Here is a 24,917-nt window from a genome sequence, read left to right on the forward strand (position 1 = left end):
TGGAAAAGTTAAATTATAATAGACTAAAAATTTAATTTATAATAGACTAAAAATAAATATTTTCAGAGTTTGACTTCTATGAGAATATCCTAACTTCTCTACCTGAGAGAAAAAGCATATACAAAGTAGTAAATCATTATTTTAATCAAAATAATATAAGACAATTTCTCCTTTCAATAAATGAACAAAACATCCAAAAAGACATATTTACATAATTAAAAAGTAAATAATTTGAGAGAAGATAAAGTCTATTATTACATTTAAATGAGCAGAAAGACATATTTGCATGATGGTTTTAAGCTGTCCAACAGCCTTCACGAAGGTTTTGTAGTTGATGGCAATGGAGATTTTCCTTTCATCTTAGCTGCCTTTTCCATTTTTACCTGTAAATTTAAAACATTCATTTATTTACTAAGTAGTAGACCATTCTAAGGAACAAAAGACTGCACATACCTCATTTGGATTCAGGCCTTATTTATCACAACCATGCCACTCAGTTTATAAGCTGCCATATACTAAAGCCAAAATCCGATCCTTAAAGAGACATGATTGCCTGTTTTTAAGTGCTGTGATTTTAACTTTACAGAAGCATTTTAATAAAAATAATATATAAATAAACATTGCTTTAGAAGAGAGGATCAATTAATTTGAACTGCTAGTAAAGAAATTTTTTTATTTTTTTATTTTTATTTTTTTATTATTTTTTTTGTTGGTTGTTCACAACATTACAAAGCTCATGACATATCATATTTCATACATTAGATTGAAGTGGGTTATGAACTCCCAATTTTACCCCAAATGCAGATTGCAGAATCACGTCGGTTACACATCCACAATTTTACATAATGCCCAATTAGTAATTGTTGTATTCTGCTACTTTTCCTATCCCCTACTATCCCCCCTCCCCTCCCCTCCCATCTTCTCTCTCTACCCCATCTATTGTAATTCATTTCTCTCCTTGTTAATTTTCCCATTCCCCTCACAACCTCTTATATGTAATATTGTATAGCAATGAGGGTCTCCCTTCATTTCCATGCAATTTCCCTTTTCTCTCCCTTTCCCTCCCATCTCATGTCTCTGTTTAATGTTAATCTTTTCTTCCTGCTCTTCCTCCCTGCTCTGTTCATAGTTGCTCTCATTATATCAAAGAAGACATTTGGTATTTGTTTTTTAGGGATTGACTAGCTTCACTAAGCATAATCTGCTCTAGTGCCATCCATTTCCCTGCAAATTCTATGATTTTGTCATTTTTTATTGCTGCATAGTACTCCATTGTGTATAGATGCCACATTTTTTTTATCCATTCATCTATTGAAGGGCATCTGGGTTGGTTCCACAGTCTAGCTATTGTGAATTGTGCTGCTATGAACATCGATGTAGCAGCATCCCTGTAGCATGCTCTTTTAAGGTCTTCAGGGAATAGTCCGAGAAGGGCAATAGCAGGGTCAAATGGTGGTTCCATTCCCAGCTTTCCCAGGAATCTCCAAACTGCTTTCCAAATTGGCCGCACCAATTTGCAGTCCCACCAGCAATGTACAAGAGTACCCTTTTCTCCACATCCTCGCCAGCACTTGTTGTTGTTTGACTTCATAGTGGCTGCCAATCTTACTGGAGTGAGATGGTATCTTAGGGTGGTTTTGATTTGCATTTCTCTGACTGCTAGAGATGGTGAGCATTTTTTCATGTACTTGTTGATTGATTGTATATCCTCCTCTGAGAAGTGTCTGTTCAGGTCCTTGGCCCATTTGTTGATTGGGTTATTTGCTATCTTATTGTCTAATTTTTTGAGTTCTTTGTATACTCTGGATATTAGGGCTCTATCTGAAGTGTGAGGAGTAAAAATTTGTTCCCAGGATGTAGGCTCCCTATTTACCTCTCTTATTGTTTCTCTTGCTGAGAAAAAACTTTTTAGTTTAAGTAAATCCCATTTGTTGATTCTTGTTATTAACTCTTGTGCTATGGGTGTCCTATTAAGGAATTTGGAGCCCGACCCCACAATATGTAAATCATAGCCAACTTTTTCTTCTATCAGGCAAAGAGTCTCTGATTTGATATCAAGCTCCTTGATCCATTTTGAGTTAACTTTTGTGCATGGCGAGAGAAAGGGATTCAGTTTCATTTTGTTGCATATGGATTTCCAGTTTTCCCAACACCATTTGTTGAAGATGCTATCCTTCCTCCATTGCATGCTTTTAGCCCCTTTATCAAATATAAGATAGTTGTAACTTTGTGGATTAGTCTCTGTGTCCTCTATTCTATACCATTGGTCCACCCGCCTGTTTTGGTACCAGTACCATGCTGTTTTGGTCACTATTGCTCTGTAATATAGTTTGGAATCTGGTATCGATATACTGCCTGATTCACACTTCCTGCTTAGAATTGCTTTTGCTATTCTGGGTCTTTTATTTTTCCATATGAATTTCATGATTGCTTTATCTATTTCTTCAAGAAATGCCTTTGGGATTTTGATTGGCATTGCATTAAACCTATAGAGAACTTTTGGTAATATCGCCATTTTGATAATGTTAGTTCGGCCTATCCATGAACAGGGTATATTTTTCCATTTTCTAAGGTCTTCTTCTACTTCTCTCTTTAGGGTTCTGTAGTTTTCATTGTATAAATCTTTCACCTCTTTTGTTAAGTTGATTCCCAAGTATTTAATTTTTTTTAAGGATATTGTGAATGGAGTGCTTTTCCTCATTTCCGTTTGTTTCAGAAGTTTTGTCGCTAAGAAATTTTTTTAATACTTAAAAGCCTAACTATACATCCAGCCTGTGCACATTGCCTACAGTTACAGAATGCACCTAAGCCAGCCAGACTGTCTCTGACACCTGGACTCCTTTAAGGATGCTCCCCTGTAATTCTGGTGTCTATATTCCCACAATGTTCTTCCCAAAGGCCTTGTCCTCCTCCACTGGAGTTCAAGCAAAGCAGCCCCAAACATTCCCAAAGTGGCAGCCTTCTCACATTTCAGACACATGTAAACCCTTCCCATGGGATTAAAGAACACAAAGCAGAACACAAGCCCACCTGCTTCCTACCCCCACTCATATTCACACACCTCAATTTTCATAGACAAGAGAAGGGGACAGAAAATAAACGGCATGGCAGGTGGAGACAGGGCTTCCTAGCTTCCAACCTGGGAGAGATAGTGTGAAGAAACCAGGAGGGACCTGGTAAAACCAGTCTATCTAATCCCATCAAATCAAAGCAACAAATTCCCAATAATAAAAGTAATAAATGTAACCTGTACTTCTCCCTCATTATTTTCTCTCTCCTCTGTGAAACCAATCTCATTCAGGAACCTTGCATTCATGTCACTGTCACACACTGTTATCAGTCATCAGGTCATCTGAAGGACCTCCGAAGGACACCCTACTCTAAGGCAAAGATTAGAGGTTTTGGAGGCGAAAGAAGAGCATTTGAATTCTATCTCTTTATCAAAGATTTGGGCAAGAAATTTAACCAATAGTTTCTCATTTGTTTTTTTAAAAAAGTCATAGTAATAGCTACGTCTCAAGGTTGTTGTGAAGGCATAAGTAAGATTATATAGATCAATATAATTGATCAATAAGTACTCAACAATTGCTGCTCCCCTGTCTCCTCTCATTTAAAGCCAAATGTGAGATTTGCAGTAACACTTGGTAGGAACGACTACTGGAAATTGAACCCAGTGTCACTTTACCACTGAGCCACATCCCCAGGCCTTCTTATTTTTTTATTTTGAAACAAGGCTCACTCAGTTGCTGAGGCTGACCTGGAATTTCCAATCTTCCTGTCTCAGGCTCCTGAGTGGCTGGGATTACAGGTGTATTCCATCATACCCAATTATATTAACTCTTTTTTTTTTTAAATGCAGCACACATGCAAAACAACAAACAAAAGCAGTTTACTCACTTAAAATAATACTTAATACATCCATCTAGAGTCCCAAGTATCTCCTTCTGCTACTTTCCCTTTCTTTTAATATTTATTTCCTGGGGCTGGGGATGTAGCTCAGGGGTAGAGTGCTTGCCTAGTACTGGTAAAGCACTAGGTTGGATCCTCAGCACCACATATAAATAAATAAGATAAAGTTATTTAAAAAATGTTTAAAAAATTAATTCCTGCATAAAGTACCTGGCAACTAGCAGATCTTTCATACTTGTTTCCTTACTAAAATTCTACTTTCTTGGGGAAAAGAGAACAAGCATCATCACAGCAGAAGAAAATAATCTGACCTGATATATAAAAGAAGCAACTTTTCAATAACCTCCAAAAGTAGCTGCTAAACCATGTTACCACCAAGGCTTCAACTGTCCAAACCAACTTACTATTATCATAAGATTCTTCCCACACCAAATGTTACCAGTGATTGGCAAAGGATAGAAGCAAAAACCCAGATACCCACACAGCACTGCTCTTGAGAGGGATCCTAAACCAAGAGATACAGGTTGCTAATGGTCCCTTTCCTCTCAACAGTTCTGGAGGAAAAGACAGGGACTACTGTTGTGTGAGATACATGTCAACTCAGAGGAAATCATTCCTGTTGGGGTTTCTTAGATTTGAACACCATTAATCATACAGGCTAGACAGGTTATAAGTTGTCTCATAAAGCCATAAATCACACAGGCTGAGGAGTTATGAACTATATCTCATAAATCCAGACATTCCAGGTTTACTGCTCTCTGGATGGGCCTGGAATATCCTTTAAAGCATTCATAAATAAGAACTCCTTTCATTATCTTCCCACAAACAAATACACTGGCATGTCTTCAACACTGTCACACTACCCAGGCCTCTGGAGGACATAGACTTCTAGAACCCAGAACAATTAAAATCAATCTGTGAATGTGTGTGTTCCAAAAGTGAAGATCAATTTCATTATAAGCCCTACCCTCAATGAGGCTGCAAAAAAAAAGCATTTTTTTAAAATCACTCTGGACATTTTATCTCCCTCCCTGATGTCCTCCTACTACCTCTTTTCTCTTTATTATGGTCTAAAAGTTTCTGACTTCCACCCCCAATTTATATGCTGAAATTTAGGAGGTGGGACCTACAGGCAAGGATTAGGTTATGAGAGCTGGCACCTTGTGCATGTGACTAGCGCCCTGTGAAGGAGGCCCCAGAGAGCTGCCTTTCCTTGTCTACCACGTGAGGGCATAATGAGAAGATGCCATCTGTGGACCAGAAGGCAGCCCTCACCAGACACTGAAATTGCACACGGCAGCCCTCACCAGACACTGAAATTGCATACCTAGATCTAAGACACCCAACCTCCAAAACTGAGAAATAAAATTGTCAAATACAAACCACACAGTTTAGGAATTTTGTTTCAGCAGTCCCAACAAACTGAGACAACCTTAAGCCAGAGCTTTCCAAAAGAATTTTCAGCAAAGATAGAAATGTTTAATATCTGTGAATATGTGTGTTCCAAGAATGAAGATCAGTTTCATTATAGGCCCTAACCTCAATGGAGCTACAAAAAAAAGGCAGCCGCAAGCCACATGTGGCTTCTAAGCACTTGAAATGTGGGTAGTGTGACTGAAGTAATTCATTTCAAATTTAAAGTCATTTAAATTTAGACTCATGGAGGCACTTATGGTGAATGGCTATAGCACAGATAGTTCCATCTCGAAAAATTTCTACTGTCCAGTTAAGCCTTAACCACTGATCAGGACTCTCTCCATTTGTTTCGATCTGGTACTTTAAGAAAACACAAATTCCAGATACACATGGGCATGGGGTTATAGCTCAATGGTACAAAACTTGCCTCGCATGAGTGAGGCCCTGGGCTCAATTCCCAGCAGCAGGGCAGAGGGGAGTCCATATAATTTACAAATATGCTGACAGTTGATATTGTTATTTTATTTGTATATTTAATCAATGTTTATGACCTCTATAAATCAATCATAGAATATATCACATTATTCATTAGTCCTGCTTCTTTCTGAATAATTCTACGTAAACCTCCAGGCCTAACACCAACTATAAGTAAAGACTTTGCAAATTATTTTTTATGATATTCCACATTCAATGTATAATCATTCTATAGTATATTTGTGATAACTAAATGCTTAATATCAGTGAATTTCCTTAAAAACCTACCCTTTCCTGATATCGCCTTTCAAAGAAAGCCATGTCATCCTCATCAGGTCTTCTTAAGGAAGAATCTTGACTACTTGTACCTACTGACATGGAAAAAAACTAAGGAATGACATATTTATGACATATATTCCCCCAAAGTTGAAAAAAATACAATGAAATATTTCTTCCTGCTAGGTGATGTTTTATTTTCTGAATGAGAAATGGCCCAAGAAGTCCCAAGACCTAATTCTTTTTAAGAAAGAATGGCATCACAAGACAGAAGTAAACCAATAGCGGCAAACATTCTCTCAAATATTCAACTGGCTGTATAAACACAACGTAGCTATTCCATATGAGTACACTTAGCTATGTCCAACTTTTGACATTACAACTAGAAATCCAAGCTGTGCTTTGTACATGAAGGATAATATAATACAAAAGTATGATAAATGCATGATGTAATGCATTGCTGTCTGCATTACTGAGGCTTTACTGAAGCCTTGTATAGGCAACCACAATGATGATACTTTGAATTTTAGCCATCTTTCATAGTATTTATTTTGTAAAATTAATGAAGTTCTAATTTGTAGGCTAAAAGAAATTTAAATCTGCTTCAGTAAGGAGAATCCAGTTTTCTTTGTAGATCCTCTAAAAGCCTATGGAGAAAAGTTCACCTTCAGTACAAATGAATGTCTTCATTGGGTGCTTTCATTTCCAAAACAAAATAGCAACTTAGACATCTGTTCTTCTGGTTTCTAAAGTACATAAATTCACCCTCAACCAGCAACCATAAAAGCATCTAAACCCAGTAAATTTCCACAGGGTGCAACCATATCTCAACTATCCTCACAAAAGCTTTGTTGAGAAAGCTTACAGAATGAAAGGAAAATCCACACCTCTGGAAACTCTGAGTCTAATCCTGGATCAGGTTGGGCCATTTAAACTATGTCCTTGCAGACTCCCTTTCCCAGACTTGCATTTTAGTGTACATGGATCACTCTTATCAGAGGCGACTACAGAAAACTAGCATGCAGAGTCTGTACTTGCTGAAAAGTAGCCCTCGAAAGCTCTTTTTGGATGTCCTTGGCCACTGCATCATTGAAGATCACTATACAAACTTCTTTAAAATTTAGTGTTGGTATGCCATGCATCGGCATTGGCACTGGGAAACTTGTGCTTTCTCCTTTCCAATAAGTTAAAAGAACTTAATCGACCTCACCTGCCCCATGCAGTGGCTGCCATTACACTCAATCTAAACTGAGGCTTAATGCAGCAATTATATCAATCTTGAAATCGGCCACGATTGTGGTTTTTTTTGTTATTGTTGTTCAATTTTTACATTCAATTATTGCTTCATTGAGTGTTGATTTTACAAGCAGCATTAGAATCTCTTGTGGAGAATGTCAGGGTATATGAAGATACAAATAAAATCAAAGAAAGTTCTCACTTTAAAATATTAAAACCTAAAATATACCATACAATTTCCAGAGCACTTGCCCAGCCTGCATGGAGCCCTAGGTAGGATCCACACCAGCAACAAAACAAAAACCAAAAAGCCTTTTGATTTCTATCTTCAGTGTTTTCATTCTCTTTTTAAATAAATGAAATATGGAATACTAGCTGTTTAAAATGAATTTATTTGCTCTTAATGTATGAATGGCAAAATCCTCCTAACCCATGGTTATCACTAGATTATATCCCCTTGGGGAGAATCCAAAGGATGGAGGTAATCAGTCCAATAGAGGGCACTCTGATTCAAACACCAGGGCCATAGAACCAGAAAAAGTTCTAAATTTTAATTTATATTATTATTATCAGATTCCTTGTTATTCTCAGATTTATCTATTTTTACCCAATAAAAAAATGAAGTTGCTTGCTTTCTTGCAGTGTGTGCCAATATAAAAGAAGAGTAAAACAAAAGGCTAACTTTGAGGTCAAATTGTGTTATGTAATAGTAGAAAGAAGAGAAGCTTAGGAAGGAAACCAAAGCTCAGTATTCTTACTATGTCCAAAAATATTTCTCACTCTAATTCATTACCATTTGTTAGTGTTTCTGGAGAAGAAGTAGATGGTCCTTGCAATGCTTTTAGAAACGCGTGGTCCATGGCAGTAACTGGAGAATTTAAAAATTCAACTGAAGGTGCACCTGAGAACAAAATACATGCAGAATGAAAATCTGTACTTACAGGGATACACACAAGTTGTTATGTCTAATGTGAAGTAAATTAGAATCTAAGAAGACTCATTGGCAACCTTTTTGTTTTGTTCTGTTTTGTTTTGTTTTGAGAGAGTCTCTCTGAGTTGCCTAGGCTGACCATGAAATTGTCATCCTCCTACCTCAGCCTTCAAAGTCATTGAGATTACAGGCATGTGCCACCATGCCAAGCAGAAAACTCCTTTCTACAAAAAAGAAAATGTTAGCTGGGTACAGTGATGCATGCCTATAATCCCAGCAACTCAGGAGGCTGAGGTGGGAGGATCACTTGAGCCCAGAAGTTCAAGACCAGTCTGGACAACACAAAATCCCATTAAAAAAAAAAAAAACCCACAGGAATTTTTATTTCAATTTTTATCTGTAACATAAAGGAAATTGGTGTAAAAAAAGTATTTTTGCAGTTCTCAACCCCTTTCTTCAAAATATTTTTTATATGAATAAATATTGTCAACTAGTGTGCCTATGTCAGCAAATCACTAAACGCTAATATGGTTACAACCAGAAATCTGTGGTTGACAAGGATAGACTAAATGTATTTTTAATCTTTTCCTGATCTTAAAAAAAAAAATCCATTGATTGACCAACAATAAAAAAAAAAAAAGAAAAAAAAATCCAAAAAAGTATAAAAAAGAAGAAAGCTCCTTCTCCAATGACATAAGGAAATATCCACCGTTCCCAAACCACAAATTACAAAGACCTTAGTGCCTGGACTTGGTGCTTAGTGCCAGGACTTCTGGACCAAAAGGAAAAGTACAGAGAAAATGTGCACTTCCTCCAAAACTACCACTTCCCCACAGCCCTGTCCCCACATATGGGCACAGGGAAGGAAAGAAACTTGCAGCCCTAAATGTTTTTAAAGTTAGTCCTATCTTGTAATGTGAACAGTATAGAAAATTGTTCAGCCCTTCCAATTCTTGGCCCCCTTCCTGTCCCCAGCCACCCTCTTATGTGGCACATGAGAATATAGGAGTGGGAGGGGAGGTTCAGGTCCATTCAGGCCCTAGTGCTGTCCTCTGGTTGATGCATGTGCTACTGCTCTCAGATGCTCAAGGATGGCCTATCTTCTCATTTGGTTCCTCAGCTTGATAGGACCTGGTGGCCTCATACTGGCTCTCACTAGAAGTACAGACTCCCTCAAAGCTTGCCACTTCTTCTATGGAATCCCCTGGCTCTTACGACCCATCTTCAGTTCTGGACCAGGGGCCACCTTGTCCCCCTATGACAGATGTCACGGCACTGCCATTATCTCACATTTGAGCTACCTGACAAGCATTCCCTGAGAGCTAGGAATGATGGTCCTTGTGTACCATAAAGGAACTGCATCCCAGCCAGAGGTCACCTCGATTTAGGGGCCTACATGGCTACAGGGTCCCTCTGCCCCTGGGCTCCCCCCAACTTGACTGTAAGACAAAAACAAAGTATGGAAGCATATATCTCCTCTCCTCAGTATCACCTCTCTGTACCTTCTCCCTCTATTCCCTCAGGGGCCAAGAGGAGAGATTTTTCTTTCTGAATACTATGAAGATACTTGGGTGATAAAATACTAGAAATCAGAAAAAGGCAACGATGCCAGCTACTATCACTGTTGTTTGGCATTTTTCTGAAAGTAGTAGCCATTAAATTAATCAAAGTAAGAAGGTTCATAAATATTGGAAAGAGGCAAAAATACCATTATTTGCAAAATATAGTAAAAATATGTTTAATAACTCTAACATTAAGTAATAAGACTGATAATAAAAATAGCAGAAAACATTTGCTTTTTTATAAACAAACAGAAAACAAAGGAGGAAAAAACATGCATGATACCGCTTTTAGTTTATTTTTTAGTTATATAGAGAGACACAATATCTTTATTTTTATTGATTTTTTCTCTTATTATCACCTTTATTTATTTATTTTTATGTGGTGCTGGGGATCAAACCCAGGTCTTCACATATGCGGGATGAGAGCTCTACCACTGAGCCACAACTCCAGCCCTATTTTTATTGATTTTTATGTGGTGCTTTGGATCAAACCCAGAGCCTCACATGTGCTAGCAACTGCTCTACCACTGAGCTATAGCTCCAACCCAGGACAGCTATTTGAAAAAGAGATTAAATAACTAGAAATAAACTTAATTAAGAATTGTGCAGGACTTCTAGAAAAACAATTTCAGAATCCCACGTAGTTTCACAGAAGATAAGTGACAACATTTCAAAAATATCAATTATTTCTACCTCAATCTACACATTCTATGTGATTTCAATTAAAATGATAATTCATATTTTTATAATTTCTTTTTTTAACCATAGGATTTATTTTTATTTTTTTTAGTCATACATGCAGCAGAATGTATTTTGACATATAATACATACATGGAATGTACATACATCAATCATATTGTCTATTCTATTCTGCTGCCCTTCGTATCCCCCCTACTCCTCCCCTCCCCTCCCATCCTTTCTTTCTATCCAATCTAATGTGACACACTTTTTTTTCTTTTTCTCATCGCAACATCATGTATGTATTCTGTATAACAATGAGGTTCTCCTTCCATCTTCCGTGCAATTCCCCTTCTCCCTCTTTTTCCCTCTGACCTCTCTTCCCTATTTAGTGGTAGGCTTCTTCTCATGCTCTTCCTCCCTATCCCATTTTGAGTCACCCCTCTTATATCAGAGAAGACATTCGGCATTTGTTTTTTAGGGATTGGCTAACTTCACTTAGCATAATCCCCTCTAATGCCATCCATTTCCCTGCAAATGCCATGATCTTGTTATTTTTTAGTGCTGAGTAATATTCCATTGTGTATAAATGCCACATTTTTAAATCCATTCATCTATTGAAGGGCATCTAGGTTGGTTCCACATTCTAGCTATTGTGAATTGTGCTGCTATAAACATTGATGTGGCTGTGTCCCTGTAGTATGCTCTTTTTCATATTTTTATAATTTAACAAAAGATGCTATATTCAGTAAAAATTAAAAGGAAAGAATGACTCAGAAAAATTCTGAAGTAATAAAATTAAGCCATAAATTAATTAATTTACTTACTATATGGTTGTATTAACAAAAACAATATGGTAAATTGTACAGAAATATTGAGGCCAACTATGGAGGCCATAGCGTTCTGTAGGTCGAAACCAAACATTAGCTGAAGAACCCAGATCAAGTTAACTTCTATGAAGTTGCTTACTTCTCAATAGATGAATGGCTTAAGAAATTGAGGTGTATATCCCACACTTACTATATGGTTGTATTATACACTCCACACACAGTGGAGTCCTAAACATCATTAAAAGAATTAAAATTATGGCATTTGCTTGTAAATGGATGGAATGAAGAGTGTCATGCTAAGTGAAATTAGCCAAACTCAGAAACTCAAAGGTCGAATGTTTTCTCTTATAGGTGGAAGCTAGAGTAAAAGAAAGGAAAGGGGGAGGGAAGAATAAGATTACCTAAAGAAGCAATCAAACACTAATAGGCAAGAGAAAGGAAGTCTGGGAGAGTAGAGGAAGGAGAAGGGGGTGGGACAGGAGGGAAAAGGGCAAGGGAACAGGGAGATTAGGAACTGAAATCAGTTTCCACGCATGCATGAATATATCCAGATGAACCCAACTCCTATGTATAACCATAAAACTCTCATATTAAAAAAAAACAAAGGGAAGTTGTTTACTTCTCTGTGCTAAGTCTCCCAGTGTGTAAAATAAGACTACTCTAACCCATGGAGTTGTTGGGAGGATTAAATGAGGAAATACACATGAAACGGTTGGAATAACCCCTGGCACAAAGCCTCCACCATCATCATTATCTTCGTACTTGTATTTGGATTCTCTGTAGCTGATCCATGAGCCTATTACAATCATGTACCTATTAAAACTGCAAATTCTACTTTATTTACCGAATTTAACAAGTTAGATGTCTAAACTACCTAGAGTAGAAAAATGCATAAACATATCAAGACAATCTTAGAAAATGAACATAAACAGGAGGAAGAACAAATATCAAAACACCATGAAGCCATCAAAATTTTGTATACATAATATTGGCACAGGACAGACAAACAGGCCAGCAATACAAAATAACAAGTGTGATAGACTGTGAAAAAGTTTCCTATTATTTGACAAAGAATGGTGTTGGATAACTGTCCACCAATTTGGACAAAACCTGAAGTTAGACATAACTACCTCATAGTTTCACAAAAAGGACAACAATTCCAGATGCCTGGAAAAGCTAAAAATGTAATTGCATATTAAGGTAAAATGAAGAAGAGTATGTTTCTAAAATTAGAGTAAAAAATAAATTTGAATAGGGAAGGCCTGTCCAAAATTTAAAACTATGACTTTTTTCCCCTAAGATTAAAAGATGGACTTAGGGATATAGCTTCGTGGTATAGCATTTGCCTGGAATGTGCAAGGCCCTAGGTTTGATCCCCAACACTGAAAAAGAAAAGAAAAAAAAGAAAAGAAAAAATTAAAAAAAAGTGACAGATTGGGAGAAAATATCTGCAACATACAGAAAGAAAGAAAGGATTAGTTTTCAGAAAAAATAAAGAAGACTTTGCATAAATCAATGAAAAAAGATAAACACAGAAAAACAAGCAAAAATATGAACAGACAATTCACAGAAAGTAAAACAGCCAATATATATGAAAAGATCCTCAACTCACTAATAACAAAGTGAGAAAAAGCAAATTGAAGCAATAAACAATTTCACACAACAGACTGGCAAAAATTAAGTTTAATAATATCAATGATGAGCTCAAATTTTTTTGAGCTCATCATTGATATTATTAAACTTAATAATGAGAAAGTAGGTCAGATGAATCACCATGAGAGGAATTAAAAACAAGTTCTGGGCTGTGGATATACCTTCAGTTGGTAGAGTGCTTGCCTTGCATGCACAAGTTCCTGGGTTCTATCCCCAGCACCAAACAAACAAACAAACAAAACAAAACAAAACAAAAAACAAACAAAGAAAACAAGTTCTGGGGCTGGGGTTGTGGCTCAGAAGTAGTGCACTCGCCTAGCATGCATAAGGCACTGTTTGATCCACAGCACCACATAAAAATAAAATAAAGATATTGTGTCCACCTATAACTAAAAAATAAATATTTAGGGAAAAAAGAGAAGTTTTTGCATTTGGGGAAGACAACTTGCATTCGGCATATATTAAAAATTCACATGAGCACACACTTCACCCCAGCAATTGTACTTCCCTATAGCTACCTTAAAGTCAAAGTCATAAAAGGACACAAGGAAGCAAGTTCAAGTATTTTTCTGGACAAGATTGTTTGTAATGGCAAAAAAGATGGAAACTTAAATGCTATGAACAAGGAAATAGCTAAACTGATAAACTCCAGTGTGGAATACTGTGTAGCAATGAAAAAGAATGAAAATAAATTCATGTTTCCTGACATAATAGGCCTTCAAAATTTTTCTAAGAAAAAGAGGTAAACTGTAAAAATGTATGCTTAAGAGAAAATTAAGTTAGTTAATGACAGCAAATTACTCTCTGGGAAAGAAACTGGAGTAACAAAAAGTGTGTACAATGGGACTTTATATTTTATTTCTATTGCTTGAAGTTTTACAAGAAAGTATACATGTATGTTTACGTAATTTTGAATGAAAAAAATAAAATACATCTTGTAAAAAGAAAATAAAATTCTCACATAGAAGTGTTTAATATAGACAGGGAACATATTCACCTCCCCAATCTCCCTCAACTCTCTTAAGTTTACAGCTCCCTTCAAGAGTTTAGAATACATCCTATTAAACCTTTCCCTGTGTTAGTTAAGACTTATATGTACACAGAAGATATATGGGGGTACATATATGTATGGACAAATTTTATATAGATGTGATTACATGTATGCAGGCAAAGATACATATACACACATGAGCACAGGCCTACAGTTTTCCAAAATGAGATGATTATAATGCCAAAAACAGGACAAAATAGGGTAACAAGTATCATGTCGAACAAAATAAACATTATTTGGCTATCACAAACAATAGGGATATAAATTGGGATACGTGCAGGTACTGAAGTAGAAGTGATCTTTTTCCTTGTTTTTTTCCTAAATTTTCTATAATGACAATGTATCACATAGTGACAATGAAACCTTCTAAAGATTAACAATCAACTGAGGGAATATTTTCTAAAAAAAAACATGATATGAACAAAAATTGCTCAACAAAGACTTCACTACTGTTAGCGCCATACAACTCATGACAAGATCACAATTCATCTGTCATCACTTACCGATCCCACTGTCATCTAATCGCATGTAGCCTTCTGCCAGTGAGCTGAAACCAGTTAATCCTCCCATTGCTGCATAAGGAACATCCTGTCCCACTGGTTTTCCCTGAGCCATTCTTTCTTGCTTTGTTTCCACGACTGTGTCATGGGCATATGCAGGCTGACCACAAGCACACGTGAAAGAGCTATGGAATCCTGAACACTTGGAACCTGAATAAAGACGGAAAAGATGTTACATGTTTAAAGTTCAGGGACTGTACTGTCCACCCAAAGGATATGGTTTGGCCAAAGATGGCTGAATCTAGATCCTCTGACCCTTTATCCCAGTGCCCCTAACTTCCCTGCAGGCCATAGCTCTTACTTGTGAAAGATGGTGATGTGGTAAGTGGGTACATAAGGTACATAGAAGGAAAAAGATTTTTTTGCAAAACCAGTTGGGACTAAAGAAAGGAAGTTAAAGAATGCAGTATGCACATATGATGGGGACAGCCCAGTGGGCAGGTCCAGGTTGAAATCATGTAGAATACCCTACAGATCAACTCCGATAAAAGCCATACAGAAAAACCAACCCATAAACCCAAAAAAGATCCAAAGGATAGTACTGATGAATGCTACAACACCAAGGAGTCATGAAAATATTATGCCAGGTCCAAGAAGTCAGTCACAAAAGACCACATATCCTATGATTTAACTTACATGAAATGTCCAGTATAGGCAAATCCATAGAAATAGAAAGTAGACTGGTGGTTGCCAAGGGGTGGAGAGAGATAGGAATAAGGAATGACTACTAACAAATATGGAGTTTCTTATTAAGGTAATGAAAATGTTCTAAAATGTATTATGCTGTTACCTGCCTAAGATTCACTTTGATGAATATATTTAAAACCATTAAATTGTATGTCTTAAAAATGTGCATTATATCTAAATGAAGTTTTTATATAAAAAAACAAGCCATATTGGAATGGAAGCCAGAACATATCATTAGCAGAATCATTACCAGCTCATACCTCTCAAAAATGTTGCTTTATCCAACACTTACATGAAGTCTTTGAAACATGATCATTCCTGCTTCCTTCAATTAAAATATTTTAGAGGTTAAGTTTCCCTTATCAAAAGTTTTTGGGCTTGGAAATATTTCAGATTTTAGATTTCTTTGGATTTTGGAATATTTGTATAGACTACTGATTGAGCATCCCCAATCTGAAAAATTTTGAGTATCATATCAACCCCCCCATAAAATTTTTTTTGATACCAGGGATTGAATTCAGGGGCACTCAACCACTGAGCCATAACCTAGCCCTATTTTATATTTTGTTTAGAGACAGGTTCTCATGGAGTTGCTTAGCACCTCACTTTTTACTGAGGCTGCTTTTGAACTGGAGATCCTCCTGCTTCAGCTTCCCAAGTCACTGGATACAAGGCATGCCCCACCTGCCTGGCTCAGCTCAAATATCTGATGTGTGAAATTCTTTTTAAAAGTCTCAAAAGGGGCTGGGGTTGTGGCTCAGCGGTAGAGCGCTCGCCTAACACGTGTAAGGCTCTGAGTTTCATCTTCAGCACCACATTAAAATAAATAAATTAATAAAGGTATTGTATCCAAGCACAACTAATATATATATATAAATAATCTGAAAAAAATTTAGTTGAGGCCTGCAGGTATGCAGGTGTAGCTCAGTGGTAGAGTTCTTGCCTAGCATGCACAAGACCCTGGGTTTGATCCCCCAAACAAGAAGAACAAAAGAGCAAGAAGCAGGAGAGAAGAACAAGAAAAATTTAGTTGATTAACTCCCACTTTTTAAATTTTTGAATTAGATTGGATTGTGTCTTGTAATTCTCTAAAATATATTCCCATTAATTTATGAGGTTAGAGTTCATGATTACTAAGCATGCCAATAACCCTATGTATATACATTAAATATTGCTTAGTTTGTTTTTCAATTCAAGATAAGATAAAATTCAAAATGAAGAGATAACTGCAGATACCAAGAGACCAAAATACCAAGAGGCTGAATTGTGTCTGCAAATGAGGAAGGTCATGCTCATGCCTACCACTATATTTCAGTGCCTGGAATGATAGTGCCTAGGACAGAGTAGGTGCTCTGATTTATTTCCTGAATGAACTAATGTGATGTGAATGCCCATTTGACTCCTCCTCTCTTAGGGATTTGTTGAAAAGAAGAATAGGAAGAGTTGTTTCTGTCAGGGTTGGATCATTATTAAAGATATTTTATTGTGGGGGATTAGCATTGGGGATTGAATTCAGGGACACTTAACCACTGAGCAACATCCCCAGCCCCATTTTATATTTTATTTAGAGACAGGTTCTCCCTGAGTTGTTCAGCGCCTCACCATTGCTGAGGCTGGCTTTGAACTCAAGATCCTCCTGCCTCAGCCTCCCCAGCTCCTGGGATTAGAGGTGTGCCCCACTGCGCCCTACTAATAAAGATATTTTGTGTAAGTAAATTAAATATATATTTTGTGTAAGTAAATCCACATATAATGCAATTTCATGGGTGAAACTCTTATAAAATAGGATGATCCTAAGGAATAATCCAGGGCCATGAATAATTTAGATAATATGTGTGAGTTAATGAGGGTCTTCCTTGAGTTCCTTATCCTCATCCACCTCTCTTTTAACCAAAGCCACTTCAGCCCCACATAGACACCCTCCCTCCTGTGCTCTATTCCAGTCTGCTTAGCTCTTTAATATTGGCTCTGTACCTGATTAAACTGGTACAAAGACACATTCAATATTCAATAGAGAAATTCAACCGACCTGTGGCTATGTATAATAGTGTAACTTACATGCATTGCATGTAAAACCAGGTGTAGGGCTGTGTTGATCAGCAAAGTGCTTGCACCTGCAGCGAATGGGCTGCGTGCCATTCAAAGGCACAAAAAGGTAAGCCCTGCACTGGCAGCCAGTCACTCGGCAAGGCAGATCAATGGGGCGCTGCTGTGGAATTGTTTCAAAGTCAGTTTTATGTTGCTTATACCTGAAAAAAGAAAGGGAAGACATACAAACACAATTGGGTACTGCCAAAAGTTACAATCTCTATTCTGTCAGATGCAAATACAATTCTTTTTTGTTTGGTTTTGCTATTCTTGTTAATAAGGAAAACAAACTCCCCTGTATGCAGTATTTGTCAGCTTTGGTCAGAGGGAATCTTCATACTTTTAGATTTTTATTTTAAGTTATATAAGAAGTTTCATAGCAATACCAAGATACATAAAATACTTGCTCATCAATGCAGATCCTTTGATATGTATGCATAACCTGAGAGTGTCAAAAAGGTTCTTTATAAAAATGCTTTTGAGGGGCTGGGGATGTGGCTCAGTGGTAGAGCTGTGAAGCCCTGGGTTCCATCTTCAGCACCACACAAAAACAAACAAACAAATAAATAAACAAACAAAGATACTGTGTCCAACTTCAACTAAAAGAAATAAGTATTTTTAAAAAATGGTTTTGATCAAATGCACTACTTAAATTATTTTCATGGTTTGATTTTTAAAATTGAAGTAGGCTCCATATGTATGTACTATTGCAACTTATTTTAATATAATTTTAACTTTTATTTCAAAGTAAACCTCAGATATTTTAAAAGCTAAAATTCTGTTAAAAGATTGTTAGTAATTTTTTTTTACTCCTTCTCAGAAGGAGCTACTTAGTAAAATAATATTAAATTTGTCTTATTCTTAATAAGGATCTAGGAAATGTAGGTTAAACTATGACAAACTACTTTTCACTTTGAAAAAAGAGGTACATTTTAAAAAATTACATGTAATTTATAATTATGTAATTTACAATTACGTAGAGTGGCTGTGGAAAGCGTTAAAGAAGAACCAATTGCATTTAACAATGCTTCAAGAAATTTAATAAAGCCATCCTTTCACCCAGAAAGTTCATTTTGGAAAATATACCCTAAGAAAATAATTACACATAAAGAAAAAGCATTGTGCATAAAGACAATATTAATAATAGTATCTATAATAGCAAATATATACCATATGTGTACACGTATACATATGCATATTCACACATATATGGGAATAGATAAGCAAATGACTAGAGGATAGTTTTCAAACTTTTTAAACCCTTTCTTCAAATTAAATCTTTCACCGAATCATAACACTGTATGTAAAATAGACGAAAGCAGGAATTGAAGCCCCCCTTCCCTTCCCCTAACCTGCCCTTCCAGCTGGTGCACCCTTGAGTCTTGCTCAGAGCTCAGTGAACACATGATGAACACCACTGGGTTAGGTGGAGTATCTCGCAGGTATTAAAAATCTTGTCTGAGATTAGTATAATAATGTAGAAACATTTCTGTGATTCTGTCATTAAAAAAGAGCTTAATATTTTATACACACACAAAACCAACAACTAAATGAACTATGCAAGGAAAAAATTATATAGATAAAGTTAGTAGTATAACAGCAACTGGCTGTTGGGTGGTGTGTGTTCTACTTTTCTATATTCCTCCTCATTTTCCTTAATGACAATGTCTCACTTCCATAACAAGGGGAAAAAAATAGTTTGAGTAGAAAACTCAGTACTACAAGTTTCTCCATTAAATTTGGCTGGGTTTTTAAGGGTCAAATCCATGCTCTACAAATGCTATATAGATATATCTATATAATATTCTTATATAGATAAGAAACTAGCCTGAAATCTTTTTCATCAAATAAACTCTTTATTTTGATAATAAATTTATTTACATATTTCTGGGATACAAATGGTTCCTCACATGATTTCTAGTTTATTTTTTTTTAAAATCAACTTTCAGGTTTAGGCTCTTTGTTTCATTGAATCTTCTTTTCTATAAGCAGCATGAAATCTTTTAAGAATTATAAAACTATCATAAAATTACCAAACCCCTCTTCAGTTATAAAAGATGACAACACATGCCTCTCCTCCATCCATCACAATGTTTTTAACTGAGATTGTTAGATAAGCTTAAAGTCAATCCGAACACACATTACTCATCCTAGCAACTGCCTAAAACAACCTCTGGCAAAGTGCAACTGTAAACAGCAACTACACAAAAAGTCTCTCAAAAATAAGCCCCAGGAATTTCTATCAAAACAAGGAATTTACCCTTCAGTGGTTTCCTCAGAACAAAAAATCAAAGTTGTTGCCTGAAAACACATAATAGGTTCAGTGGTCTTTCTGTGAAGCAGTTTGATCATTTTGATCTTTACAACTGTGAGACAGTAGCAAAAATCTGAAGTAGAGCATGTTCACAGAGAAATGCAAACCTCAGACCCAGGCAGCCTGCATCAAGGACTGGAGTCCCCTAACCTCCTTTGCCCCTGTGATTTTCTTGGAACATGACCATTTGTAACCAAAAGCAATGTATGCTTATGTTTTTATTTTTAAAGAAAGGTTCTTAAAGAAGAGTATCAACACAGCTGTTCTTTAAGATGGGAAGGGTGATTAGTAAATTTGAGGAGGAATGCTTGTTTATCAAAGGGTAGCATGGGACAGGTGGACACTGCTTCCTAACAAAACTGAAAGATCCACAGGAATATCTTGTTCACCAAGAAAACAGACATGCTTAAGGCAATAGTCTAGGAGTCTAAAAGAATAGAACCAAAAAAAATTTAATGACAACTTAAAACTTTTAGGTATTTCTACTGTTTTATGTAAAGGCCTATTTTTAAGTGTGTTTTTTTTTTTTTTTTTTTTTTTTTTTTTTTTAGTTGTAGATAGACAACATGCCTTTATTTATTTACTTTTATGTGGTGCTAAGGATCGAACCCAGTGCCTCACACTTGTGAGGCAAGCACTCTGCCACTAATTTACAGCCCCATCCCAAAGCCTATTTTTAAATGTTTCTTAATCATCACAGTATTATTTATGGAAGGAGAATATGTTTTGCTATTGTTCTTATTTTCTAGTCATGAGAAAATAGCAATAAACTATGTTACCTATGTGTACAAAAACACAGTGTCTCCGGGCCAACGAGTTTACAATCCATTCCTGTTGGTGATCGCCAGCTCACAAATAACCTGTTCTGTAAGCGCATAGGTAAAACTTTCTTTTTGTATTCTTCATATTCTTCAGGAGTAAAAAGTTTCCCTCCATCGTCCTCACCAACAATTCTACAACAGAAAACATTGGTCTTATAACCCTTGAGTATTTTCTAGGTTACACATACTAAACTCTAATTAAAACTATACTTGTATAGTTAAAGGAAAGGCTGCTTTGAGGTTTTTTTGTTTGTTTTGTTTTGTTTTAGACACCTGTTAAAAGCCCCATTACAAACAATGATAATAAAACTTTTGCTTCTGATGGCGTTCAGCCATGCTACCCCAAAACATGAGTCCTTGGCATTTGAGGAAGCAGCAGAAGCAGGAAGGCCACTCTCACCTTCCCTGTGTTCTTCTTCCCTGCAGTAGGTCATACATCAGTCATTCCAGAGGTCCTCTCCCCATACCTGGAGGAAAAGCACATGCTGGAGGAGATACCATGACAGGGAGAAGAATCTGAACAAATAGGCCTTACTAAGTGCTCCCCAATCTGTACCATTAGGACACACCCTTTTGTCCTTTGGTCATACTTCTCCAGGACTATCCACTCTATCAAACCTAAGCATAAAAACGCACAAGATCTCCTGTTTCTTTGGGTCTTCACTTCTGAAGGCTCCATGTCATATAAACTGAAATAAATTGGCAAGCTTTTCTCTTGTTAATCTGTCTTTTATCATAGGTATCTCAGCCATGAACCTAGTGATGACTGAAGAAATCTTTTCTCTCCTGCTATTCCCTGGTAACAAAGGATTACAAATTAAAAGTCAATGATTTTACACCATTACAAATTAAAAGTCAATGATTTTACACCATCTGCCTTTACTGATTAAGGCATTTCAATGGAAGATTACTATATATTTATCTCAGTTTCTCCTGTTAATTCTGAGTCAGACAGGTTCGTTCTTCTCATTAAACTCGAGAGCCTAAGCTGCTGAAAATCTAATGTTTTTGTCTTTTTAAAGATAGAACCAACAATAACAAATCAATGAAGAAGCCAACCATGACTAATTCCAAACCTGAACCTAAGCCTTGGCCAGGAGTTTAATTTTATGTAGGCTCTAAAAACCTGCTTGGATTTGCACAGGCTCATACTGACACCCGCGTATTGGACAATTAGGTGTTTCATTGCTTAATTTCAGATTCCAAAATATTATGAGAAAAATCAAGCCATCACTATTTTTAAGGGGAAAAAAATTGGTCTTTCTGGAGGAAAAGAAGATACAACTAAACAAAGGTCTTCAAAGAGGAAGACATTTCTCTATGAAAATGCCCTCTAACCTCTAAAAATCATAAAAAGTTTCATTTGTAAAATGCAACATAACTTTTTTTATGCAGTACATACATTTTATCATACTTTGAAACTGTTAGCTGAGTAGAGAATAAAAAAAACAATTCATAAGTTTTGAAATTCTTCAACTTCTTCCTTATTTAAGCAATTGAGATATACTATAAAATATTTTTTTTATTGTTTTTGTTTGTTTTGGCAGAACCCAGAGGGACTCTGCCACTGAGCTACATATCTAGCCCTTTTTATTTTATTTTGAGACAGCCTCTCTCTAAATTGCCCAGGCCACACACAATCTTTACATCCTTCTGCATAAGCCTCCCAATTTGCTGAGATTATTGGCATGTACCAACATCCCTGTCCAAAGGACATTTTCTTTCGAGAAAAACTGAGGGTCATTACACTTTATTATGGCTATCAAGAAAGGAGAACAGAAAGATTTTTTAAAATTTTATTTTAGTAGTAGATGGATACAATACCTTTATTTTGTTTATTTTTATGTGGTGCCCAGATAGAACCCAGTGCCTCATGCATGCTCAGCAAGCCCTCTAGCACTGAGCCACAACCCCCGCCCACAGAAAGATCTTAAAATAAACCATGTTTTTCCTCAGGGTTGGAGATGAAATCATGGTCTCGCCCATGCTAAACAAGCACCCTAAATCTGAGCTACATTCCTGGCCCTTTTTTAAAATTTTGAGACAGGGTCTCACGAAATTGTCTAGGCTGGTCTGGAACTTGCTACAGGAGGATTTCCATGACCAAGTGTAGATCTTTTAAGGAAGAGATTGTTTTTCAAATTTTAAACCAGTGCCTCTCAAATTTTATTGTATTTCCAGATCCCAGGAGGTCTCATTCAAATGCAGATTCAAATTCTTAGATCTGGGGGTGGGCTTGAGATTCTCCTTTTCATCAAGCTCCCTGGTCATATCTATATTACAGTTCTCAGCTTCAGGCACTTTGAGTAGCAAGGACTCTACACTTCCCCTCCCATCTGTCCCCCACCAAAACACGGAGACATGACCAAATCAAGTTAAATTGAGGAAGAAAAGTTCATTTCTGATGGACACTCATCTTTTTGACCCTTCTCTCAGATTCCCTTTCATATCTAGGCACCCAAGTCCGGTTTTCCTGGCCTTTCTCAAATCCTGATGTTAAACAAGGGATCTGATAATCCCCTTTAAAGAGAAATGTTGAGTGCTCTTTATGCTTGCAAAAATAATTTCCCACAGGCCTGCCTCTAGCACTTTCTGGGCAAAGGACAAGCGGAGGCCCACAATCCAAACAACTAAATACCTAAGTTGTGAGAAACAGAAAGTTCGGTGGTCCATTTTCAAAACTTACTCTTTTGCCCTTTTGAGATGTAAGATCCAACTGTAGCCATTTTACCTACAGTCCTTCCCTTTGCCCACGCTAATTGTAAAATTAGCCAATCACGTAGATTATAACCCCAGGCTCCTCCTATCAGGACAAGCACAGCCTTAGGGATAAAAGCAGGTGGACTGCCCTTGCCGCTCCCAGCGTGCTTGCTGGAGATTTTCTTTGGAGGCATGCCCTTCTGTATTTCTAATATCAGTCAACACCAGGGCTCAGCAACTTGCTCCCAGGGAAAAAGCACAAAAACACGAAGGTTACAGGAGCAGGTTCTGCCCTGGGTAAGGGCTGAGTGTAGTTTCTATAACCTGCCTTACCCAGACGAACCTAAGAGGACATCGGGAATGACCCATCAAGTTCCCTCCACAATCTCACGATTCCAGCTCAGAATTTTCAGTCACTTCTAAACTAGCAGTCAGCTGAGAAACCCATCCGCCAGAGAACCCATCTGCCCTGGACCCATCCCCAGTCGATGTTGTGCTCCCCACACCCTCGCCTGACCTTTACAGTAACCAGCTTTAGGGAGAGTCGCCTTCTGCTTAGGTCTCCCAAGCCCAGCCAGGATTGTGTCACCTATCATCGGTACATACACAGCTCTCCCCTTCAACTTCTCATCCTTCTGCCAGTCCTCTCGGTATTCCCCATTCCTCTGTTTTCCAACTGTCAACATTTTTTGTTAGAAGATGGGGGAGGGGCGGAGGAGGGTTAAAATCCTTCCATCCAAGTGCCTCAGCCTTTGTCAGAGCCTTGACAGTGAATCACATCCTCAAGCCAAAGCAGAGGCTGTTTCCTGTTTGGGATACAAGACTCCAAAGCCATGAAAACCACACCTGTTGGGGTGTTTTTGTCCAAAGGAGCACCTCGGGGTTGGGAGCACGTTCCAAGTTCACGACTTGCCCTAACACTGGAATAACGTGCGAGCTCGGGGTCTGCTAACTGAGTGTGCTCAGTGTGGGATTCTCCAGGGGCCACGTAGGAGTGGGGGAAACCACGGGGCTCTGCACGAATATAGTTAGCATCCCTCTTGGAAGGGGACGCAAAACGCCCGCGGCAGACCCCGATTGCTGCCTGGAACTCCGGGTCAGCATATTTAATTTCAGCAAGACGAGATGTGAAGTTAATCTAGGCCTCCCTCAACAGCCTGGGAAGAGATTCCCCGATCCCCAGCGCTCGCCGGCAGGCAGGTCTCGGCCAGCGCCACCAGTCCCCCTCGGCGAGGGAGACCCAGCAAGCCCCGGCGTTCTCGCCCGGCGGAGGGGCGGGACGTGAGCCCCGAGCGGCCTCACCTGCGGTACTCCAGGTACTCGTCCACCGCCGCGGCGCCGCCGGGGGACAACCTCAGCCGCTCCATGGCCGCGGGGAGGCTAAAGACGCCTGCGCCAATCGCCCCGAGCTCGCCCTGCGCGCGCCAGCACTGAGCCGAGCAGCAGCGACAGCCCGGAGGATTGGCCCAGCCCAAAGATCCCAGCGGGCGGGCGCAGTGACCGCGCAGGAGGCGAGCGCTGCTACCTGGCCCCGAGTGCACCGGCACGTGAGCCCCTGTGCTGCAGCCCGGCCCTGGCCGCGTGGGGGCAGTTTGCAGCCGGCCAAAGAGGATTCCTGTCACCGCTCCCTTCTGGCCAGGGTCCTTGTGAGTAACAAGGGAGCACAATGCCTTGTATATCATGGATTCATGGGAGATAGCTCTTTTCACTTAATCCAAGTCTTGGAAACAA

The 24,917-nt window shown here is 38.0% G+C and overlaps 1 protein-coding gene across 6 annotated transcripts; it reads right to left on the reverse strand.

Annotated features, from left to right (window-relative positions):
• Positions 1–314: 314 nt before the first annotated feature.
• LOC144249018 (protein FAM221A-like) lies at positions 315–24,553 on the reverse strand. 6 transcript variants are annotated; one of them, XM_077796741.1, is made up of 7 exons: positions 24,489–24,553; positions 20,445–20,618; positions 17,322–17,512; positions 14,520–14,726; positions 8,105–8,212; positions 6,088–6,167; positions 315–383 (listed from the first exon to the last, which is right to left on the reverse strand). In XM_077796741.1, exons 1-7 carry the CDS (start codon positions 24,551–24,553, stop codon positions 315–317), a joined length of 894 nt encoding a protein of 297 aa, XP_077652867.1. The 6 variants fall into 6 exon arrangements, with proteins under 6 accessions (XP_077652867.1, XP_077652869.1, XP_077652868.1 ...); XM_077796743.1 differs by having other exon boundaries at positions 6,088–6,170; XM_077796742.1 differs by having other exon boundaries at positions 6,088–6,172; positions 8,098–8,212.
• Positions 24,554–24,917: the final 364 nt, after the last annotated feature.

This window comes from Urocitellus parryii, chromosome 3, assembly GCF_045843805.1.
Source record: "Urocitellus parryii isolate mUroPar1 chromosome 3, mUroPar1.hap1, whole genome shotgun sequence".
NCBI lineage: Eukaryota > Metazoa > Chordata > Mammalia > Rodentia > Sciuridae > Urocitellus > Urocitellus parryii.

Bases quoted from the DNA above. Each gene is read 5' to 3' on its own strand.
- LOC144249018 (XM_077796742.1), bottom strand. From the start codon at position 24,553: ATGGAGCGGCTGAGGTTGTCCCCCGGCGGCGCCGCGGCGGTGGACGAG. The intron at 17,513-20,444 runs GTAACATAGTTT...TTCTTTTTTCAG, and splicing joins CTGTGTTTTTGTACACATAG to GTATAAGCAACATAAAACTG. The intron at 8,213-14,519 runs GTAAGTGATGAC...TTTTGTTCTCAG, and splicing joins ATTAGATGACAGTGGGATCG to GTGCACCTTCAGTTGAATTT.